Source organism: Stigmatopora nigra, chromosome 6 (genome assembly GCF_051989575.1).
Source record: "Stigmatopora nigra isolate UIUO_SnigA chromosome 6, RoL_Snig_1.1, whole genome shotgun sequence".
NCBI classification, from domain to species: Eukaryota; Metazoa; Chordata; class Actinopteri; order Syngnathiformes; family Syngnathidae; genus Stigmatopora; species Stigmatopora nigra.
This window is the reverse complement of record NC_135513.1, coordinates 3,146,225-3,168,754: the sequence shown is the minus strand read 5'-3', so window position 1 is coordinate 3,168,754 and position 22,530 is coordinate 3,146,225. Positions and strand designations below refer to the sequence as shown.

General features: G+C 44.5%; 1 protein-coding gene and 1 long non-coding RNA gene across 3 annotated transcripts in view; one reads left to right on the top strand and one right to left on the bottom strand.

The window, feature by feature from the left end:
- LOC144198177 (adhesion G protein-coupled receptor E5-like) overlaps positions 1 to 11,595 on the bottom strand; it is a 26,076-nt gene extending 14,481 nt beyond the window's left edge. Inside the window, exons 1-7 of one of the 2 annotated variants that reach the window (XM_077719068.1) lie at positions 11,211 to 11,595; positions 6,399 to 6,473; positions 4,858 to 5,007; positions 4,647 to 4,775; positions 628 to 771; positions 522 to 565; positions 60 to 170 (exon numbers count right to left, since the gene is read on the bottom strand). In XM_077719068.1, coding sequence (XP_077575194.1) covers positions 60 to 170; positions 522 to 565; positions 628 to 771; positions 4,647 to 4,775; positions 4,858 to 5,007; positions 6,399 to 6,473; positions 11,211 to 11,244 — 687 coding nt within the window. In that variant the 5' untranslated portion in view covers positions 11,245 to 11,595. Of the gene's footprint in view, positions 1 to 59; positions 171 to 521; positions 566 to 627; positions 772 to 1,757; positions 2,008 to 4,646; positions 4,776 to 4,857; positions 5,008 to 6,398; positions 6,474 to 11,210 lie in introns of those variants that run through there. The other variant, XM_077719069.1, reaches the window with a different exon arrangement.
- On the top strand, positions 9,179 to 22,530 carry LOC144198178 (uncharacterized). Its single transcript, XR_013326667.1, has 3 exons — positions 9,179 to 11,720; positions 15,808 to 15,909; positions 21,780 to 22,530. It is a non-coding gene; the product is annotated as an uncharacterized LOC144198178 (long non-coding RNA).

Genomic DNA, 22,530 nt, shown 5'->3' with positions numbered 1-22,530 from the left:
AAAGTGTATTATGGGAGTCCACCATGTGTCTACATATGCCTTGTGTTTTCTTTCCTGACCTCCAGTAGCGCATCTCCATCCACTTTATTTTCATTGCTGGGATCTGGATTAGCCAGAGCCATACAGCTGTTTCTCATTATAGACAACAGATCTGCCAAGCCACTGTTATACTGAGAGCACGGACAGAATAATAACACAGTTCAGCTTTCAAAATTGTACTTGAATTTAGACATAAAAAAAATGTCAAGGGTCCAGTGTGTAAATAAAGCAACCTCCATCCTCCTTAATTATTCAATTTAACTGATCTGGGCTGGCAACATGCTGAAATAAAATAATTATGTTGAGTCTGGTTTTGCCACTCATATGCATGCGGGTTGGATTAAACCTGTGCTTCTCAAATAGTAGCGTTTAACGATGAGTCACTCATGAAGACAGGTCACCATTGATGACATTCTTGTCTTGTCAACTGCATAATACGAAAAATAATAGTGTACATATGAGAAATCAACTGCAGAAGTTACCTGTGAATTTCCCCTGCTTGCATCAAAGGTTGTGCAATTCAGTTCTAAAGAAAGGGAATGTTTCAGTTTGACAATGAAGACCCACAAAACTGATGGAAACACTCACGAAAGCAAAGGGTCCTTTCAATGCCATAGTTGGTATATCCCTTTTCACAAATGCACCAGTAACCTCCAATAGTATTTTTACAACTTCCTTTACTTCCACAGATGTCTTCTTCTTGCATTTTAGCTTCCTCACATTCGTCAATGTCTATAGGAAACAAAAACAGACAGACACTTATCATCTGCAACAATAAGTGCACATGCTAGATCAGTGGTGAGTTGAAAGTAATACTTCATGACTGTACTCTACTCGCCTATCCCAGCTGACTTCAGGGTAACTGGGAAGTAAACCGTAAACTGGTCGTCACTCTGTTGTAGTCCACACATAAAGTCAGTCAACCATTCGCACTCACAATCACTCTGCCACCGAGTGAAAAACGATCTGACAGTGCCCTCACTGAGGGCAGGCGAAAGAACTATTCACCATGGGGTCGCCCCATACCCACTTGACTATCAGTAGTTCAAATTTGTCTATGTAGAGGACATTTGTAAACCTAAACATCTCCACCCCGGTGCCTCCAATCGCATTAACTACATTTGTGCTCTATAGAGGACATTCAGAGCTTTCCAATGATACCAGATATTTTGCAGTATTCCAATTACTTCTAATAGATTGGAATTTCAAAATAAATGTGATTGGACAACATTTTTTTTCCTGGTAGTCAGGAGGATATCTTAAACTATTACTAATTGTAAAATACTGGATGCTGTTATTGACAAATATTTATTCTGAAAAAAAAGGGAACGCCATAAAATATTTCCTGACATTCACTCATTTTCTGAACTGCTTATCCTCACAACGGTCGTGCGGGGTGCTAGACCTTATCTCAGCTAACTACGGGCACCAGGCAGGCGGATGACACTCTGAATTGGCGGCCAGTCAATCGCACTGCGCAAGGAGACCGACAACTAATCTCTCAAATTCATACCTGGGGCAATTTATTTGTTCACCCAGCCTACTCTGCATGTTTTTGAGGAATTTGGGAGCTTTCTGTTATATTAGCTTAAAATTTTCCATTCAAAAAAACTACATTTCAACTTTAGTTTGAGAGGAAACAACTGTAAAAAGTAAGGCAGTATAACATGTCTGTCGATATTGCACCCTCTTTCACCGTTGGAGTCACATGTACTAACTTCTAAACCAATGATCCAGACTAGGTCATTCTTCATGCAATCAGTGTCTCCAACAGGTGTTCAGTAGCTCCACAGTCAGCATGCTTGACAGCAAAAAAATCACAATGTGGGTTTAAAACCCAGATGAAAGGGTTTGACGCAAATGTCAATGTTTCCATGAAGGAAAGTTGCATATACAGTCGAACCTTGTGATACGACCGCTCGTCACACCACATTCTTGTCTTACGACGAAATTTTCGATCGAATAATTTGCCCTAGATACGATCAAAATTTTGTGACGTGACCAAGCCAGGTGTCTCTTTTTTGCATCTCTTTCGTGTATGAATAATTTCCTTTTTTTTTTTTGCAAAAAAAAATGCAATTTGCATTTCCCCACTCGCCCGCTTTTTCCCTCGCGTTGGGTACATTTAAATACCAGGTAAACAATATTACTATGGATCGGCGGAGTTCTGCAAAGGAAAGGCGACCGTTGACAATGGACACAAAACGCGAAATAATTGAAAAATTTGAGAGTGGGGTACGTGTTACTGAGCTCGCTAGGCAAAACGAGAGGAATACGTCAACAATTTCCACCATCCTTAAGTAGACGGACGCATCAAGACATTTGCCTTGATTATCGCCGAGGAAAGTTACATTCCCCAGCAAGTTTTCAACTCTGATGAAACTGGTCTTTTTTGGATAAAGATGCCCAGGCGGACATTCATCATGGCAGAGTGGAAGGCATTACTGGGACACACACCCATGAAAGACCGCTTAACGCTAGCGTTGTGTGCTAATGCGAGCGGTGACTGTAAAATTAAGCCGCTACTAGTGTACAATGCGGAGAACACGTGTGCCTTCAAGAGACATGATGTGGTGCGCTAATTCTAAAACTTGGATTACGCGTATTGTGATGATATTTGTGTGTCATTATCGAAATATTTTGAAGGGGAGGCAAAAACAATCAACTCTTAATGCGTTCGTTTTGAAGACTCCGGCAAAATGTCCGGGTGGGGTCAACCCGTAGACCTAAGGTAAAAAAAGATTCAAACAAAACTAGAATTCAGTTTTGTGTGAAGTTACATTAAAAGTTGAGTGTCTGTATATAGTTATCCAAGTTAATTTAAATTTGTTTGTTTGGTTACGAGTGCATTGCTACCGTGGATGAAGTCCCCCCAAACAGCCCCCACCTCCGCCTCCGTGTGTGTCATTGTCTCTCCCCTCCGTGAAATACGTCAAATTTTACATCTATTAAACATATTTTATTACCATTTAACCTCTCTCTATATGGCAAATTAGAAGTAAAACTTTTTTTCCAATTCAATATCCTGTTTTTGGTGTTTTTTCAGAGAGTTGGAACGAATTAATTTGTTTTCAATTCATTTCAATGGCAAACGTCCGCTTGAATTACGATATGCTTGTCATATGATCATGGTCTCGGAACAGATTACGATCGTAAGTCGAGGTACCACTGTAGTTCATAGTGTAAAAGAAATTGCTATACGTATTACCATATGTTCACGACTACGTGACGCATCGCATTTAAGCCGCAGTTTCAGTAACAAGTGCTATTTCTATATTTGACGCACACAAAGGACGCACCGTTGAAAAAGACGCAGCCATGCATGGCAAAATATACACTAGCTTAAACATACACGCTTCACCCACACACTAAAAACACGTATTTAAAAAGGCAACGGAAGCAAAACTGAGTTCGGTTGTACTTTATTTAGCCATTTTACAATGTACTCACGTCATCGTCACCCACAAATCCATCAAAGTCCTCATTTTCTGTGTCCGAATTGAACAATTGTCCAAATGAGTCATCGAAAACGCCGGGTCCCCTCTCTTCGTTCTTAGAGTCACCGTCATTGCCATGTGGCTCTACAGAGACGATGCCCGCTTTGGCAAAAGCTCAAACAACCGTACGAGCAGACACGTTTGCCCAGGCGGCCACGTTCCATTCGCAAATCGTAGCGTAACTAGCTGCCTTCCACTCTTCCCATTCCGCTCGCAACTTTACTTTGAAATCCCGGTTGATGCTGATGTCCAGCTGTTGGAGTTCTTTAGTCAAGCCTCCGGGAATGACAGCAAGCTGAGTTCATTTTTGTGACATGGTTTTTCACCGCTGATGTGAGATTTCATAAATATTGGTACCCTTGAAATGCAGCAATTATGGTTGCCAAAGTATTATACATTTTTTTATGTATGTTATGGCTTTTAACAATCCAGCAAGCACAGGTGTTATAGTAATGGTGTTCTAGGTCTCATCTCATTTCACCTCATTTTCTGTACTAGGGTTGCGGAGGGTGCTGGATCCTATCCCAGATGACTCCGGGCCAGCGGCGGGGGACACCCTGAATCACCCTGAATCGGCCAGCCGATCGGAGGGCACAAGGAGACAAACAACCATTCACACTCACACACAAACCTAGAGGCAATTTAGAGTGCCCAATCAGCCTATCATGCATGTCTTTGGATTGTGGGTGGAAACCGGAGTACCCGGAAAAAACCCATGCAGGCCCGGGAGAACATGCAAACTCCACACAGTTGGACCGACTTGGATTTGAGCCCAGGACTCCCACTGTGAGGCGGATGCGCTTACCACTCATCCGCCGGGCCACCCGGTGTTGTTTTAATTATTAACAATAATAATTATAATCGGACATAGGCCTTGTCATCTTTATTGACTCAACAAAAACCTAATTGCCTTCATACCCAGCTCCGTATGACGAAATTTGGTAAAGTAAACTAATAATAATTTATTTTTTGTTGTTTGTACAGAATATACCTAAATTAATTTTCATATTTTCATTGTTCACTTTCATCCACCATTTCCAGCATCAAGACCATGGTAATGAAATTATGCCTGTGACATGAATGGTCAAAATGAATCAACATTGCAATCACCTCTGCAGCCTCCATTTGTGCTGTTTTTGGTGTACCCCGATTTGCAGTCACATCTGAAGCTCCCAATAGTGTTAATACACACAGCCATGTGACCGCAGATCTCTGTATCGATGTTACACTCAATCTTATCTAACAGAGAAGCACAAAAGGACTGGTTAGAGAGGTGAGACAAAGAAACATGCAACTAGTTGGCCCAAGCATGTCCACTTACCTTCACACTGTCCTTGAACCCCAGTGAAGTTCGCGTTTCCATTTATGTTGGTGAAGCCAGGCTCACACTGACAGTAGTAGCTGCCATTCGTGTTGAAGCAAAGTGTATGCTCACCACACTGTCCTGGGGATTCTCGACACTCATTCACATCTAAACATTTGGAGGAAATTGGTGTAGAATTAGTTTTACAGCATGCAGTGTTGGCAAAAGATGGTGGGTTACTGCAAAGACTCTGCCAGGGTTCTATTTTAATGACCTAATTTTGAAACATTTTGGATAAAACTTGAAATAAAATTTCCATCTAATCTCATCTCATTTTTTGAACCGCTTTATCCTCATTAGGGTTGTGGGGGTGCTGGAGCCGATCACAGCTGACTCCGGCAGTGGCGGGGGCCATCCTGAATTGGTGGCCAGCCGATCGCAGGGCACAAGGAGACAGACAACAATACACACTCACACCCATACATAAGGACAATTTAGACTAAAAAAAATCCCCCAATTTAAAATTTCAAGTTAAGTGCTACTGGCCGGCCTAGCGTTTGTGTGGTTAGCGCATCAGCTTCACAGTGGAAGACCTGGGTTCAAATCCAGGTTGGTCCACCTGTGTGGAGTTTGTACGTTCTCCCCGGTCCTGCGTGGATTTTCTCTGCGTACTCTGGTTTCCTCCCACATTCCAAAGACATGCATGCTAGGCTGATTGGACATGCAAAATTGCCCCTAAGTATGAGTGTGAGCATGAATGGTTGTTTGTCTCCTTGTGCCCTGCGATTGTGGTAGCCATCAGCTCCGGGTGTCCCCCGCCTCCAGCACGAAGTCGGCTGGGATTGGCTCCAGCACCCCCCGCAGCCTATAGTGAGGATAAAGCGGTTCAGAAAACGAGATGAGATGAGAGAGGTTAAGTGCTACTGAGCAAAGGATATCTCTCTCATCTCATCTCATTTTCTGAACTGCTTTATGCTCATAGGGTCGCCAGGGGTGCTGGAGCCAATCCCAGCTATCTCGGGACCTGAGGCGAGAGACATCTTGAATCGGTGGCCAGACAATCGCAGGCAAATTATATAATCATTCAATATTATTGGGTGTGTAAAAAAATTGGTGTGGGATTCAATTAGATTTTTAGTGGATAAAGCGGTTAAAACTCAACAGAAAATTTCATTTCCATACAAAACAAGAGAAAAACAATGTAGCTTGATTTTTTTTAAAACAATTTACATCATTTCTAATTTAGAAATTGTTAAAAACATGTTAAAGTCCCAAACCTATTAAAAGGTTTTATGGAGTCATAGATTTATATGGATTGGTAGGTGTAATAGCCCTCTGAAGGAAACTAATAGCTACAATATGTATTCTTGCATGACCTACAAGAATACATAATTGATGTATCTTTTTTTTTTAATTAATATGTGAGTAAATTTAGGTACATGGATGTCAGATATATTCAAATTGCTTGCCAATAATAGTAATCCAATCCAATTTGTCTGTTAAAATACATTGGGCGGCTATCAGTCAGTGAAAGGGCTAAATGGGGTCAAAGTTATTACCAGCACATATGCTCTCTTCCATTTCCATGCCACTGCCACATACAGACAAGCATCTCTTAATTGTGTACATCATTCCTGTAGAGGAAGGGAAAAAAAACGTTTAATTCCTCCAAACAAAGCAATCATCAGTCCATTTTCTATCTGCCATTGTAGTAGTTAATGTCTGCAGAGCAAAATGCTTCTATTAATCTTCCTTCCTCTTTTTATGTCAGTTAGTTAATTCATGAGTGTCAATGGCCAACGTGCTCCAATGCCTAAAAAATTGTCTGCCCTAAATATATGATTTTGGAGTTATATTTGTATTTGTAGTTTTAGCTTTTTTTTTTTACTTTGAGAAGAATAGTATAGGCATTATTTCTCATTGTCATGCATGTGACTGACGGTCATCATGTGTCTTCACCAATAAGTGTCTGTCTTGTGAAATTTATTAGGGATTGTGCTGTAATGTCCTGTTGCTGTCCGACGCCCACATAGTTTCACTATGAACCAAGTAGGTTTCACAAACAAATTACTTTATTAGGGTGACATTGCCAAATTATGCAATGTCTAAGCTGGGAATTATAATTTATGCTTCATGTTTGGTGTTATTTCGTATGTTCACAACCATGACAACAACCCCGCACCCACTCCTCATACACTAGATTGGCCTGACAACAGCTGTCCAAAACAGCATTATGTTTGGGTCTCCTGTGTCACCCCCCACTATCTACAATGAGCCTGTGTCCGTAGTGGGGCAGGGGCTCTGGTTACCCAGTGAAGATCAAAACAGACAATTTAAAAGTAAGAGAGGAAACAGCGTGACTGCGTCTAAGACGGTGACTAAAACACCCAGGGGCAGAAAATAAACAAAGTGTGACTTTGTGCCTTGTTTACTGCTGACGTTCATTCAAAATGAGAACCATGTATACCGTTTACATCAATTAGATAAGTGTCGCATTTCTTGGATTTCCTTTCAGTTTCTGTAACAGTCACATTGGTGCCTATACTTCATGACCCATGGCCTATTACGTGCACTTGCACATCGCAGACCAATGTTCACTTCGATTAAAGGTCAAATGAGAGATACAGTTGTGGTCAAAAGTTTACATACACTTGTGAACAACATGTCATGGCTCTCTTGAGTTTCCAGTTATTTCTACAACTCTGATTTTTTCTCTGATAGAGTGATTGGAACAGATACTTTTTTGTCAACAAAAAACATTCATGAAGTTTGGTTCTTTTATGACTTTATTATGGGTGAACAGAAAAAAGTGATCAAATCTGCTGGGTCAAAAATGTACAAATTTTCACTTCAATTAAGTGGTTTTGGTAGCCATCCACAAGCTTATGGCAAGCTTCTGGTTGAGTCTTTGACCACTCCTCTTGACAGAATTGGTGCATTTCAGTTAAATGTGATGGCTTTCTGACATGGTTTCTTCAGCATTGTCCACAAGTTCTCAGTGTGGTTTAATTAAGGATTTTGGGAAGGCCATTCGAAAACCTTAATTCTGGCCTCAGAGAAGTCATCTGCTGTAGTCACTCATAATCACTCACAAGAAGTTAAGAGGCCATGCCATGAAGCTCATTTCACTGACAATTGTTAACGTCACCAAAATTGCTAATATGTGTTGCTGTATATATATTTTTGACCCAGCAAAAAAAAGAATCAAACTTCATGAATGTTTTTGTGACAAAGAATTATCTGTTCCAATCTGTTCCAATCACTCTAACAGAAAAATCTGAGTTGTAGAAATAACTGGAAACTCAAGAAAGCCATGAAATTATGTTCTTCAAAAGTGTATATAAACTTTTGACCACGACTGTGTGTTGCACTTCTTATTCAAATGATGACTAAAGAACACCTTTTTTCCCTCCTACAGGTGTTCCCTTTTTTAATGAATTCCAATCCCTCAAAAATATAACACAAAGTATCAATAAATCATGCAGATAATAATGTGGCATTGTTTCTGCACAAAACAAAATGTGCGCAATTGTCTCTGATACTGCACTAATCAGACTTTGGCTCTTTTTTTATTTTTATATTTTTACCTTTTCTAAAACTAATGACAAAGTTGAAAAGAAGAGTAAAGGCCATTGAATAACTTACTCTATCTATCGAAGATCCATTATTACTATGTTTCTTTAGTACAACAATAGCTCAGAATAAATGAAGAAAATTGTTTCTATACTGTCATAAATTGTCTGTTATAATAAATTAAAATGTCCCATTAATTCCAAAATACGTACATTTTAACCAAATTATTCATATTCTCACCATATTTTGATGGTGATTTAGTAAAAAGTGTTTTTGAAAATATAATTTACGTTATTATCATTGTGTTTATGCTTACTCCAGATAATAACTATTTTGGTAAGGTTTGACAAGATAATATTCTTTCACTAATTTCTTCCTCCATACAGGCACCTAATGTCCTGAATAAACTATAATAGATTTTTTTTATATAAAGCAAAATATTGCACATCTTCCGAACATAAAACATAAATACTAACAAAATTGATAAATATTTCTGTTAGTAGAATGACAACAATGGACAAGATTTGACTTAATTGCGTCTATGTTTAAATGAATTGGGCACGCACTTATATATATGCACATTACATAAATTGAGTGACTAAAATGTAGTCATTTAATAGAGTTCCTATTTTTCAGGTTCTGAAAATAAACCACCTTGCAGTTTTGAGGTCGAGGGCTCGATCCCAGGTTGGTCTTCAATATGTGGAGTTTGTATGTTCTTCCTGGGCTTTTGTGGGGTTTCTCTGGGTACTCCAAAGTCCTCCCAACTAGTAAAAATAAGCAGGCCAGGCTGGTTGGTCTAGGTATGCGTGTGAGCGTGAATGGTTTTCGGTCCCCTTGTCCTGTGCGATTGGCTGGCCGCCAATTTAGGGTGTCCCCTGACTGGTGCCCGTAGTTAGGTAGGATGCGGTCCCCCAACCCCCACAACCCTTGTGAGAATAAGCAGTTCAGAAAATAAATGAATGAATGATATGTCCTGGACTTGTTTGTTTCTCTGCTTGGAGCTGATTCAAGGCAGAACAATAAATGGGGTGTCTTCATTTATCAATATAAAATACATTAAATCATTCTATTTCTTAACCGCTTTATCCTCACTAGGGCAGTGGGGGGTGCTTGAGCTTATCCCAGCTGACTTCGGGCTAGAGGTGGCAAACCTCTGAAACTGAAATCCTGAATTGTTGGCCAACCGAAGGCAGAGCATGACCAGCCAGATAACCATGCACGCCGCCACTCATACCGAAGGGGAATTTAGTGTCCAATCAGCCTAACATGCATGTTTTTGGAATGTGGGAGGAACCCAGAGTATCCGGAGAAAACCCACACAGGCAATATAACATACAAACATACATCAAATATATAACTGACTATGTAGTACATGAACAATATACTGTAATACTGTATTTCACTCGTTAAACAGGATTTTATAATAATTGCAATAAAACATTAACAGAAGTTTACAGTGGTTTTAGCAGTGGCGGGCCGTCAGGGCCTGCAAGGCCTTCTCAGTTGGCCTAAAAAATATCTGAATCAAATATTATATTTTGTCCATCAATGCTTATTATATAATTCCAATAGTCTGTTAGCTTCCTTTCATTGCTTTTCCCCCTGGTTGCACTCCTTCCAGATGTGTGTTTTCATACTGAAGCATTTAACCAATCACATTTCATCCATTATTTGTTGCCAGGGTCAGAAATCTGCCTCAAGGCCTTCACAATCAGTTCTGCGGGCTCTGCTCCATTAAACAAGTATCGATAAGACTGTTGCTTTAACCAATCAGATTTCGACCACAATGCCTTGTCGCAAGCGTAGGGATACGTCATTGCCTTCTCGCCTGCGTATGTATACGTCATCGCTTTCACCAACTTTGATTGGCTGGTGATAGGCGGCCCAAAGCTACCAAACTGTATCTGGAGTGAGCTGCACAAGCAAATATAGTGTTGTGTTGATTTAAAGCCATTTTCAAGTCGGAAATTTCAAGAGAAAAAAGCTGGGCATCATTAAGAAAGGCCGGACAACTCCAAAGCAAGCAATTCTGTCACAACCAGCAACGAAAATTTTCAGCATTAAATCGAATAAAAACGTATGCCAGAAATACAACAGGACAGGCTCGACTTTCAGCATTAGCTTCGATGGCGATAGAAAAGAAGGAAGAAAGAAAGGAGGATGGATGGAAATTATGTACAGTTAAAAGCATTTTTGGTGATTAAAATATGGCTATATTCCTAAATAATATTTTAATTGTATGAGGTTATTATTGATTATTTTTTGTGTCGTTGGATTGAATGCCTCACTAGAAAATACATGGACCGCTGCTGGGTTTGAATTTGCAGCGAGGTAAAACTTTTTGCATCTTATTGAGAGCCTTTGATGAAAAAAATAACACCAATATTTGCGTCACCTATGGTGGCCCCAGACAGACTACAATAAACAGGAAAATCACTTAAAAAAACACCAATTCTAAATCCTAAATCAAAGTTTTTTGATTGATGGCATATTTAGACACATGGTCAATACTTGACACAGCTCTGTGCAGTACAATAGCATTCAATTAAAGTTCACTTTATGTATTAAGGTAATTCCTTTGCTGCATCTCAGCCTTACAAGGTGTGACCAGTATGACATTTGTCTGTGAATGCGACAACAGATTGGCCACAAATGAACAACTGTATAGTTTCGGGTAGTTGTTCAGAAAAAATATGTCGGTAAAGACATCACAACATTTCATAAGCAACTCTTTATCATTTACACTTCTTCCCAGTGTCAAACAATTGCTCACACAATAAAAATGAATGACATACCAAGAAAAAGGAGAAGTTTTTTTGCTCCCCCCATGTTCCAACAGCAGAACTGCCGACTTTGTGACGGATTTCTTAAGTCTTCGCAGTAGCGTCCTTGGAATTCAGACAGCTTAAACTCCACAAAGAAAATCAGCACAAAGAGAACCTCCGGAGACTGTGTGTATATGAGAAGCACAAGCTTTTCCCTTCTCAATCTGAGCACGCCTCCTCCGGGCCTCCCCAGCCCTCTTGTTATCCCTCCCCTTTTCTCCTCTTACACACAGTTATCCCCTCGTCACTCTTTCCCTTTCTCTCCACCTTTTCCACACGAGTGCAATTCTCACCCTGGCATTGTATCACAATACCCGCATAGACAGCTTATGTGTCTTCCCTGTCTACAGGCCAGTCAGTGTGCTCTATTTCAGGACCAACCGCCCTCTCCCTCATGGGACATATAGAGGCGAGGCAACGAACTGTATCTGACGAGGACGATGACTCACACATTCTGCACAGCTGCTTTTTGACTTGCCAGTAAGTGATCTTATATCCCTTCCCTAACTGCCTATCCTCCTTCACTGGCTCCTTGTCCCTTAATGTTTCGCCCAATTCCATCTTTTCCCAGCCCCAATGCACAGGAAGCAGATAGCCTAATACAGTAGACAGAATTACCTTGTTCATACTCACATTTGTAAGGGTTCCACAAATCAATCAATCATTCATCCATCCATATCTATTTCCATCCATCCATATCTATTTCCATCCATCCATATCTATTTTCTATCCATCCATCCATATCTATTTTCTATCTACCCATCCATATCTATCTATCTACAGTTGTGGTCAAAAGTTTAAATACACTTGTGAAGAACATAATGTTATGGCTCTCTTAAGTTTCCAGTTATTTCAACAACTCTGATTTTTCTCTGATAGTGACTGGAACAGATACTTCTTTGTCACAAAAAACATTCATGAAGTTTGTTTCTTTTTTGACTTTATTATGGCTTAACAGAAATAGTGATCAAATCTGCTGGGTCAAAAATATACATATAGCAACAAGAATTACCAATTTTTGTGACTTAAGGGCCAGAGGCTGGGGACACCATGAATCACTGGCCAGCCAATCGCAGGGCACAAAGAGAGGGACAACTGTGCAAACTCACAGCCATACCTGGAGGCAATTTTGAGTGTCCAATCAGCCTACCATGCATGTTTTTGGAATATGGGAGGAAACCAGAGTACCCGGAAGAAACCCATGCAGGCCTGGGGAGAACATTCAAACTCCACACAGATGGACATGACCTGGATTTTGACCTAGGACCACAAAGCTGTGAGGCCGACGCGCTAACCACTCGCGCCACCGGGCCGCCCAGATCACATTGTATAAGAATAAAAAACACAAAATCAACGTCACTAAATAAGTGTTGGAGTACGGCAGGGGTCAGTGCTAGGTCCACGACTCGTTAGTCGTTTTCATAAATGATCTGCCAAGCTGTTGTTCTTCGATTACAATCTGACAAATGTATACCGCTAATGCTATTTTATACTGTATCTATGCGAGAGATGAAAGAACCGCTACATGAGAACTGACAGATGCTATGACAACCGTGTATAACTGGCTTGAAAAAACCCAACTGTAAACATATCCAGGATTGTCTCTACTGTTTTGTACTTCTCAAAAAGAGCGCGAAATGTAAGTGACACCAACCTTTTTGTCCAAGGTAAAACAATGTATGTATTCCAAGAATTTAAATACCTAGGAATCACTTTTGACTCACGACTTGTCTTTAAACGACGAATAAAAACATGAATGAATATAATTTAATTAAATTTGTCCATTTTTAAGTTTATTAGAGACAATATAACTCCTGAGTCGGCCATACTTTGACACAAGGATCCTATCACACACGTCTTACTGCCTATCAAGTTGGCCATTGGCCTGCAAGACAACACTAGAAGTAATTTAAACTGTTTGTGAGCAACCTCTGAAGAGATTAGATGTTTTTGTTCCTAGAGATGACTGTCATTCCATTAAGAAAGAGTGCATTCAGCCAAACCATCTTTTCTGTTTGTGCCTCACATACCTAGAACTCAATACCAATACATGAACTCCCATCTCTAAACCTTTTTCCCAATCATCGTAAAGCATGCTGGATAAACAACATTGTCATGTTATGTACTGTATAAACTCACAAGTCTGTGCACCATGGCTTCGCGCACCATGGCTTCACACACTGATCGAAGTGACTTGCTTGTACTGCCAATGGGGTTGCATAGATTGTCACACATACAGTGGGGCAAAAAAGTATTTAGTCAACCACCAATTGTGCAAGTTATCTTCCTTCAAAAGGGAGAGAGGCCTGTAATTGTCAATATGAGAAAACCTCAACCACGAGAGATAGAATGTGGGGACGAAAAAACAGAAAATCACATTTGGTCAATACTGTTACTATCGGGAATGGAGGACCCCAAAGCAGTCGAGGGCTGCGAGTCTGGTCTTTTCAAATCTTTTTTAAAATCGTCCAAGAGACGGGCAAGCACAAGAGGAGATAGCACAGGCGAGATGTTAGTCGTAGCAGTAAGGTCAGTAGCCGCAAAGTCCATCGTGAAGTCCAGAGTGGAGGGTACAAGGTCGAAGGCAAAGTCGTTGTCTGTGGTCCGTGATCCGTGATTGTGGGGCAGAGTGTGGTCGGAATCCTGGGAGCAAACAAGAGGTCGTAGATCAATAAGGCAGGCAAGGAGAAATGTTCTAGTTTAGTTTCATATGACCATAAAATATTCTCCCAGTCTTCTTCTGGATTATCCAAATGTGCTCTAGTGAACCGCAGACGAGCCTGAATGTGGAGAGGCTTCAGCAGGGGGACACATCTGGCAGTGCAGGATTTGAGTCCCTGGCAACACACTGTGTTTCTGATAGTAACCTTTATTACTGTTGTCCCAGCTCTCTGTAGGTCATTCACTAGGTCCCCACGTGTGGTTCTGGGATTTTTGCTCACCGTTCTTGTTGTCATTTTGATGCCACAAGGTGAGATCTTTCATGGAGCCCCACATCAAGATTTTCAGTGGTCTTGTATGTCTTCTATTTTCTAATAATTGCTCCCACAGTTGATTTCTTTACACCAAGCATTTTTCCTATTGCAGATTCAGTCTTCCAAGCTTGGAGCAGATCTATAATTTTGTCTCTGGTGCCCTTCGACAGCTCTTTGTTCTTGTCAAGAGGGGAGTTTGGAGTGTGAGAGACTGAGGTTGTGGACAAGTGTCTTTTATACCGATAATGAGTTAAAATAGATGCTATTAATACAGGCAACGTTTGGAGACCTCGTTAGATCTCGTTAGAAGTTAGGCCTCTTTGACAGCATGAAATCTTGCATGTTTTGTAGGTGACCAAATAGGGTTTTGAAATGAATTATTTCAAAATCAAACACTGTGATTTTCAGTTTTTTTTTATTTTGCACATTCTTTCTATCATGGTTGACAATTATAGGCCTCTCCAATCTTTTCAAGTAGGACAATTTGCACAATTGGTGGTTGACTAAATACTTATTTGCCCCATTGTATGTGTGACATCCCTATGGGGCTATGGTGTTTGCTTTCAAAACTGTTTTTCCTTTGTTCTACAAGTTGTAATTGACATTTCAGATTTTAGCTGGGGACCTTTACCAGAAAACTGAGGGGGACAGTCTAATTGCTTAGACCAGCTGGACTTAGAAGAAAACCCCATATCTGGAAAGTTTCTTCTAAATTGAAACATACCCACTGATATTCAAATTCAAATGCCCAAGGGACTAAAGATGGAAATTATCATTTGGCTCTTATCTTACATATTTATATGAGAATGTTCATTCTTTTTTGTCCCTTTATTAAATGAATCAAACACAAACTCTATGTTTACCCGTCATTGTGAGTGTGTGTTGTGGTTTCCTGTTTCCTTCCTCAATCTAGGGCAGTGGTTTTTAACCTTTTTGGAGCTACCGAATGGCACCAGTTTGAAATGCAGGTTCACTGAACCCTACTTTAGTTTGAAACAAGCAGGGGGGACCTGCTTGTTCAGAACTAAAAGACAGTTGTTGCGCCATAAACACTTTGGTCCGGGCAGGCGTGGGCAGGCCAAGGGTTAGGGTTAGGGTTAGATGTGTTGTCTGCTTGAGTCTAAATTTGTGTCCTTTTTTCCGGGAGTTTTTCTATATTGTTAAAGTAAATGAAGGGACTTCACTTAAACTCTCTTCCTTTTTAAAACGTGTTTGTGGTGTTACCACACACAGAGATCTTAACATATGTTGCAAGGCAAAGAGCTTAAACCGGAATATGTGCAGCGTCTATAAGGGAGAGAAATAATACTCAAAAGTATTAGATACAAAGACGAGGGAAATATGTTTCAAAAATACATTATTTTGTTGTGTAATAGTATGTACAATAAACTGTAAATACATAATGTGAATCATCGTATTTAATCTTGTTATTAAAATTTTGGCTGATAAGACCTTAAGTTAAGACGTGTGAATGTAACAGATTTTATATTTTCTCAGATGTTTTCACCATCGTATAGGAGGAACACAAGCAACTATGAGCCCATTTTCATTCTGTTCAACAGTGGCTGCTCACATTGTTTTCTCTTCTGCAGATTGAAGGCCAATGCCAGCTTTTAGAAGGACAAATAGGACAGACAACTCCCCTTAGGTCTGCTATGATGATAAGAGGATGCCAGAAGTGCATAAATGTGTGGGTGAGTATCAGCTTCTTTTTTCCTTTGTTATATTTGAGCTGATACAAACACATGGATTTTTGTTGCAGACTGACAAAAAACACTTTCACATTGAAGCAATTCAGTCGTGAGTCTGAACTGACAGCATATATTCATTCATTTTTTATACTGTCCCATTACAAAGCCCTCGGGCAATTACTTTAACTTCCCCATGACCCTTACTTACACAGGCTCAATGTCTTTTAGTACGAGTTGATAAACACATTCACTTTGATCATTCCATCTCCAGTGGAATGTGCCGATAAAAGAAGTTAAGTTAGTGTCTAGTTCATGTAATTAGTTTGTAGAGTGGATGAAAAAGGTGAGTGAGGGAGTGAGTGAATGGAACAAAAAAAAAACTATGTAATCTCTAAATTTTCCATTTTCCATAAGGTGACATTTTTTAACCTACTGCATTGCACCTTTAGTAATTTCATCCGGGAATATTTGGGGGTAAAATCTTTTAGAAAACTATTTTGGCAAAAATATTTAATATAGCGGGAGCCCCTTGAGTGTCATTAAACAGAAAGGAACAAACTGTTACGATCTCGCCGCGTAGTGCGACTGGATCGGTGGAGAAATTGCACCCAGATGCAGAGTCGCCGAAGTAAATGGAAAGGTGAGGCAGATCTGTAGCTCTTGTAGGTTGATTTAATAAACGGGGTAACATAACTTAAATAACTTGGCTTGACCACTCATTACAAACGAAAAGAACATGCGGCGTGGCGTCAATGGAAACAGCAATGACTACGAGGATTAACAGGAAACGAAACCAGAACTAAACCAGAACGATCCGACGGCGTCCACAGAAAATCATAATGCTTAAATACCAAAAATAATCTAATCACGTAATTAGTGACAGCTGATAGTTATCGTGACGTCATGCCAGGAAAGGCAATCCAGCCACTCCTGACAGTACATCCCCTCTAAGGGACGGATTCTAGACGTCCCAAGGTCAATTACAACATGAGAAACGGGAACAAGCAGGGAGGGTGGGTGGGAGATCTAGAATTGTCCGGTGGTCTTCCACACCAACCCAAGAACAGACGGAGAGGTCGCTCCGGCGGGCGTCCGCGCCAGCCAGAAACGAGACAAGTCAGTGGCAGGTCTGGCGGGCGTCCGTGCCGGTCAGAAATAAGACGGGGCAGAGGCAAGTCTGGCGGGCGTCCGTGTCGGCCAGAAACAAGACGAGGCTGTGGTCGATCCGGTGGGCGTCCGCGCCGGCCATAAACGAGACGAGTCAGTGGCAGGTCTGGCGGGTGTCCGCGCCGGCCAGAAACGAGACGAGGCTGAGGTCGATCCGGCGGGCGTCCGCGCCGGCCAGAAACGAGACGAGGCTGTGGTCGATCCGTCGGGCGTCCGCGCCGGCCAGAAACGAGACGAGGCTGTGGTCGGTCCGGCGGGCGTCCGCGCCGGCCAGAAACGAGACGAGGCAGTGGTCGATCTGGCGGGCGTCCGCGCCGGCCAGAAACGAGACGAGGCAGTGGTCGGTCCGGCGGGCGTCCGCGTCGGCCAGAAACGAGACGAGGCTGAGGTCGATCCGGCGGGCGTCCGCGCCGGCCAGAAACGAGACGAGGCTGTGGTCGATCCGGCGGGCGTCCGCGCCGGCCAGAAACGAGACGAGGCTGTGGTCGATCCGGCCGGCGTCCGCGCCGGCCAGAAACGAGACGAGGCAGTGGTCGGTCCGGCGGGCGTCCGCGCCGGCCAGAAACGAGACGAGGCTGTGGTCGATCCGGCGGGCGTCCGCGCCGGCCAAGAACGTGACGAGGCTGTGGTCGATCCGGCGGGCGTCCGCGCAGGCCGGATACGAGACGAGGCTGAGGTCGATCCGGCGGGCGTCCGCGCCGGCCAGAAACGAGACGAGGCAGTGGTCGATCCGGCGGGCGTCCGCGCCGGCCAGAAACGAGACGAGGCAGTGGTCGGTCCGGCAGGCATCCCAGCTGGTCCCTTAAGTCTTTGCCAAACTGCCTGCCTTCAGGAAATATTAGAAGTTTAGTACGGTCGGGCACCTTACCCTGTTTGCTCGGGGGGTGGACAACCCTCCTCTCCCAGGAACCCGGATCATTGCTTCTCTGGACGTCGCCGGCCCCGTCCTCCAGGGGCACCGGCGAATTGCCACTCTCGACGTCGCCGGCTTCTTCATCCAGAGACTCCGGCGAATTACCACTCTTGACGTCGCCAGTCCCTTCTTCCAGGGACTCCGGCGAATTACCACTCTTGACGTCGCCAGCCCCTTCTTCCAGGGACTCCGGCGAATTACCACTCTTGACGTCGCCAGTCCCTTCCTCCAGGGACTCCGGCGAATTACCACTCTTGACGTCGCCAGCCCCTTCTTCCAGGGACTCCGGCGAATTACCACTTTTGACGTCGCCAGCCCCTTCATCCAGGGACTCCGGCGAATTACCACTCTTGACGTCGCCAGCCCCTTCTTCCAGGGACTCCGACGAATTACCACTCTTGACGTCGCCAGTCCCTTCTTCCAGGGACTCCGGCGAATTACCACTCTTGACGTCGCCAGCCCCTTCCTCCAGGGACTCCGGCAAATTACCACTCTTGACGTCGCCAGCCCCTTCTTCCAGGGACTCCGGCGAATTGCCACTCTTGACGTCGCCAGCCCCTACTGCCAGGGACTCCGGCGCATTGCCACTCTCGACGTCACCGGCTCCCTCCTCCAGGGGCACCAGCGAATTACCACTCTTGACGTCACCAGCCCCATCCTCTAGGGGCAACGGCAAATTGGCACTCTCGACGTCGCCAGCCCCTCCTTCCAGGGACTCCGGCGAATTACCACTCTTGACGTCGCCAGCCCCTTCTTCCAGGGACTCCGGCGAATTACCACTCTTGACGTCACCGGCCCCATCCTCTAGGGGCAACGGCAAATTGGCACTCTCGACGTCGCCCGCCCCTTCTTCCAGGGACTCTGGCGCATTGCCACTCTCGACGTCACCGGCTTCCTCCTCAAGGGTCACCAGCGAATTACCACTCTTGACGTCACCGGCACCATCCTCCAGGGGCAACGGCAAATTGGCACTCTCGACGTTGCCAGCCCCTTCATCCAGGGACTCCGGCGAATTGCCACTCTCGACGTCACCGGCTTCTTCCTCCAGGGGCACCGGCGAATTGGCACTCTCGACGTCGCCAGCCCCTTCCTCCAGGGACTCCGGCGAATTGCCTCTCTCGACGTCGCCAGTCCCATCTTCCAGGGACTCAAGCGAAATACCACTCTCGACGTCGCCGGCCCCGTCTTCCTCGAGCGCCGGAGCATCGTCGCCACTTCTGGGCGGGCAGGCGCTGGACGGGCAGGCGCTTGGGAGAGCGGTGCTTGGGAGAGCGGTGCTTGGGAGAGCGGTGCTTGGGAGAGCGTTGCTTGGGAGTGCGCTTGGGAGAGCGGTTCTTGGGAGAGCGGTGCTTGGGAGAGCGGTGCTTGGGAGAGCGGTGCTTGGGAGAGCGGTGCTTGGGAGAGCGGTGCTTGGGAGAGCGGTGCTTGGGAGAGCGGTGCTTGGGAGAGCGGTGCTAGAATGGCCGTCCGTCACCAGAAACCTGATCCGTGGCTTCGGTACGGGTGCGACCGGCGACCCCAAAGGCAACGGGAGTAATTTGCGTGGCCTTGGCACAGGAGCTTGGGGCACTTGAAACGGCGCGCTGGGACGAGTAACTTCGGCCCCTTGGACAGGCGTGGTCGGCCGAGTGACTTTGGCCACTTGGACAGGCGTGGTCGGCCGAGTGACTTCGGCCACTTGGACAGGCGTGGTCGGCCGAGTGACTTCGGCCACTTGGACAGGCGTGGTCGGCCGAGTGACTTCGGCCACTTGGACAGGCGTGGTCGGCCGAGTGACTTCGGCCACTTGGACAGGCGTGGTCGGCCGAGTGACTTCGGCCACTTGGACAGGCGTGGTCGGCCGAGTGACTTCGGCCACTTGGACAGGCGTGGTCGGCCGAGTGACTTCGGCCACTTGGAACGGGGAGGGTTGCATAGTCCTTAGGAGCTGCTGGTACAGCGTGGTCGGCCGAGTAACTTCGGGCACTTGGAAAGGCGTGGTCGGCCGAGTGACTTCGGGCACTTGGAAAGGCGTGGTCGGCCGAGTAACTTCGGGCACTTGGAAAGGCGTGGTCGGCCGAGTAACTTCGGGCACTTGGAAAGGCGTGGTCGGCCGAGTAACTTCGGGCACTTGGAAAAGCGTGGTGGTGGTCGGAAAAGGAGCTTGGAAGGACGTGGTCGGAAAAGGAGCTTGGAGGGACGTGGTCGGAAAAGGAGCTTGGACAGGCGTGGTCGGCCGAGTGACTTCGGCCACTTGGACAGGCGTGGTCGGCCGAGTGACTTCGGCCACTTGGAACGGGGAGGGTTGCATAGTCCTTAGGAGCTGCTGGTACAGCGTGGTCGGCCGAGTAACTTCGGGCACTTGGAAAGGCGTGGTCGGCCGAGTGACTTCGGGCACTTGGAAAGGCGTGGTCGGCCGAGTAACTTCGGGCACTTGGAAAAGCGTGGTGGTGGTCGGAAAAGGAGCTTGGAGGGACGTGGTCGGAAAAGGAGCTTGGAGGGACGTGGTCGGAAAAGGAGCTTGGACGGACGTGGTCGGGCGCGTAACTTGGACAGTGGTTAGTGTGTCCAGGTATTGCTTTCGCTTCGCTCTACGGCGTGGCGCTCGGCGCCTCCTCTGGGAGGATTGCACAGCACCCCCGCCATCACGTCGTGCCCCATAATTGGTGGTTATCCCACTCTGTAATTGCTGGTCGGGGTATTTGTAATAGGAATTATCGGGGAAACAATCAGGATAATCCTCCTCCAGTGGAAGGTCTCGGGGTCCGAATTGGTCAAAGAATTCATCATCGGATTCCGAAACGCCAGCGAAAAAATCAATTTCCTCAACGATGTCCTCCTCACCAGAATCTTCAGGCTCCCTCCATGGTGAATCAATACCTCTGGGCATAGGCATAAGATAACTTGGGCGGTCTCTGGTGGTTGTACGCACCTGGGCATCATGATGAAACGGTAAAGGCTTCCCAGGGCGACGTGCATAGCAGTGGTGGGGCGTATGAGTACGCTGCGGCTCTAACTCTCCTACCAGCTGTGGCTCATCTCTAACAATGATGTGCCTGAGAGCCCCGCACCACGGTGTGTTCATTACAAAATTCCTAAACGATTCTGAGGGGTTTCTTATACATTCCAAGCAGTCCGGTGTCTTCGAGGTGGATGGTTTGCGTCGCCGAGTGCGTCGGCGCGAGCGTGGGTGGCGCTCCGCTGGGTCCATGATGGTCGGATCGTGCTGTTACGATCTCGCCGCGTAGTGCGACTGGATCGGTGGAGAAATTGAACCCAGATGCAGAGTCGCCGAAGTAAATGGAAAGGTGAGGCAGATCTGTAGCTCTTGTAGGTTGATTTAATAAACGGGGTAACATAACTTAAACAACTTGGCTTGACCACTCATTACAAACGAAAAGAACATGCGGCGTGGCGTCAATGGAAACAGCAATGACTACGAGAATTAACAGGAAACGAAACCAGAACTAAACCAGAACGATCCGACGGCGTCCACAGAAAATCATAATGCTTAAATACCAAAAATAATCTAATCACGTAATTAGTGACAGCTGATAGTTATCGTGACGTCATGCCAGGAAAGGCAATCCAGCCACTCCTGACACAAACATTTCACAGTATTTAATAAAACATTGAATATTGTGGGGTTTTGTTTATGACTTGTTATAAGATATACTGTAATCTTTTGACATGTCAATATTATGTTTTTTGCACTTAAAGTAAATTTACAGGTTATAGTCCAAGATCTAATGAAAAATGTTGCATACTTTATGAGCCTAATAATTTCTCCTAAAGTGACAATCATTTTTTTCAGGATTCAGTAGATTGCCACGCTGCCTTGAATTACCTCATTGGCTGCTGCATTGAGAACTTGTGGACAATGCTGAAGAAACAAGTCTATGTCAAAAAGCCATCAAATTTAACTGAACTGCATTAATTCTGTCAAGAGGAGTGGTCAAAGATTCAAACAGAAGCTTGCCAGAAGCTTGTGGATGGCTACCAAAAGCGCCTAATAGAAGTGAAAACGGCTAAGGGATATGTTACCAAATATTAGTGCTGCTGTATGTATATTTTTGACCCAGCAGATTTTATCTTTTTTTCTGTTCACCCATAATAAAGTGAAATGATATTTTTTTTTCTGTGACAAAGTAATATCTCTTCTAATCTGTATATTTGGCTTACGAAACCCTGCTCCCCCATCAGATGCTAAAAAATTAGATGTCTGTCCTTCTCCTGCTTTGTAACATAGCCTATAATTTATGTCAAACAGCACTGAGGAAAATGAATACTATGTCACAGAATCAATTGACAATAATTACACAATATACAGTTGCAAGTGGGTCACCCGATGGTGCAGTGATTCTTCCACCTTATTGTGGTGCGGGCAGTCCTGGTTCAATTCCCACTCGGTGGAAGCATGAGTGGTGGTATGTCCCTATGTGTGGCTTACGACGGACCAGTCGAGGGTGTAGTCTGACTTTCGCCCGAAGACAGTTGGGTTAGGCTCCAGCAACCCCCGCAACCCTTTCAAGGATAGGCAGTATGTAAGATTATTGATGAACAAT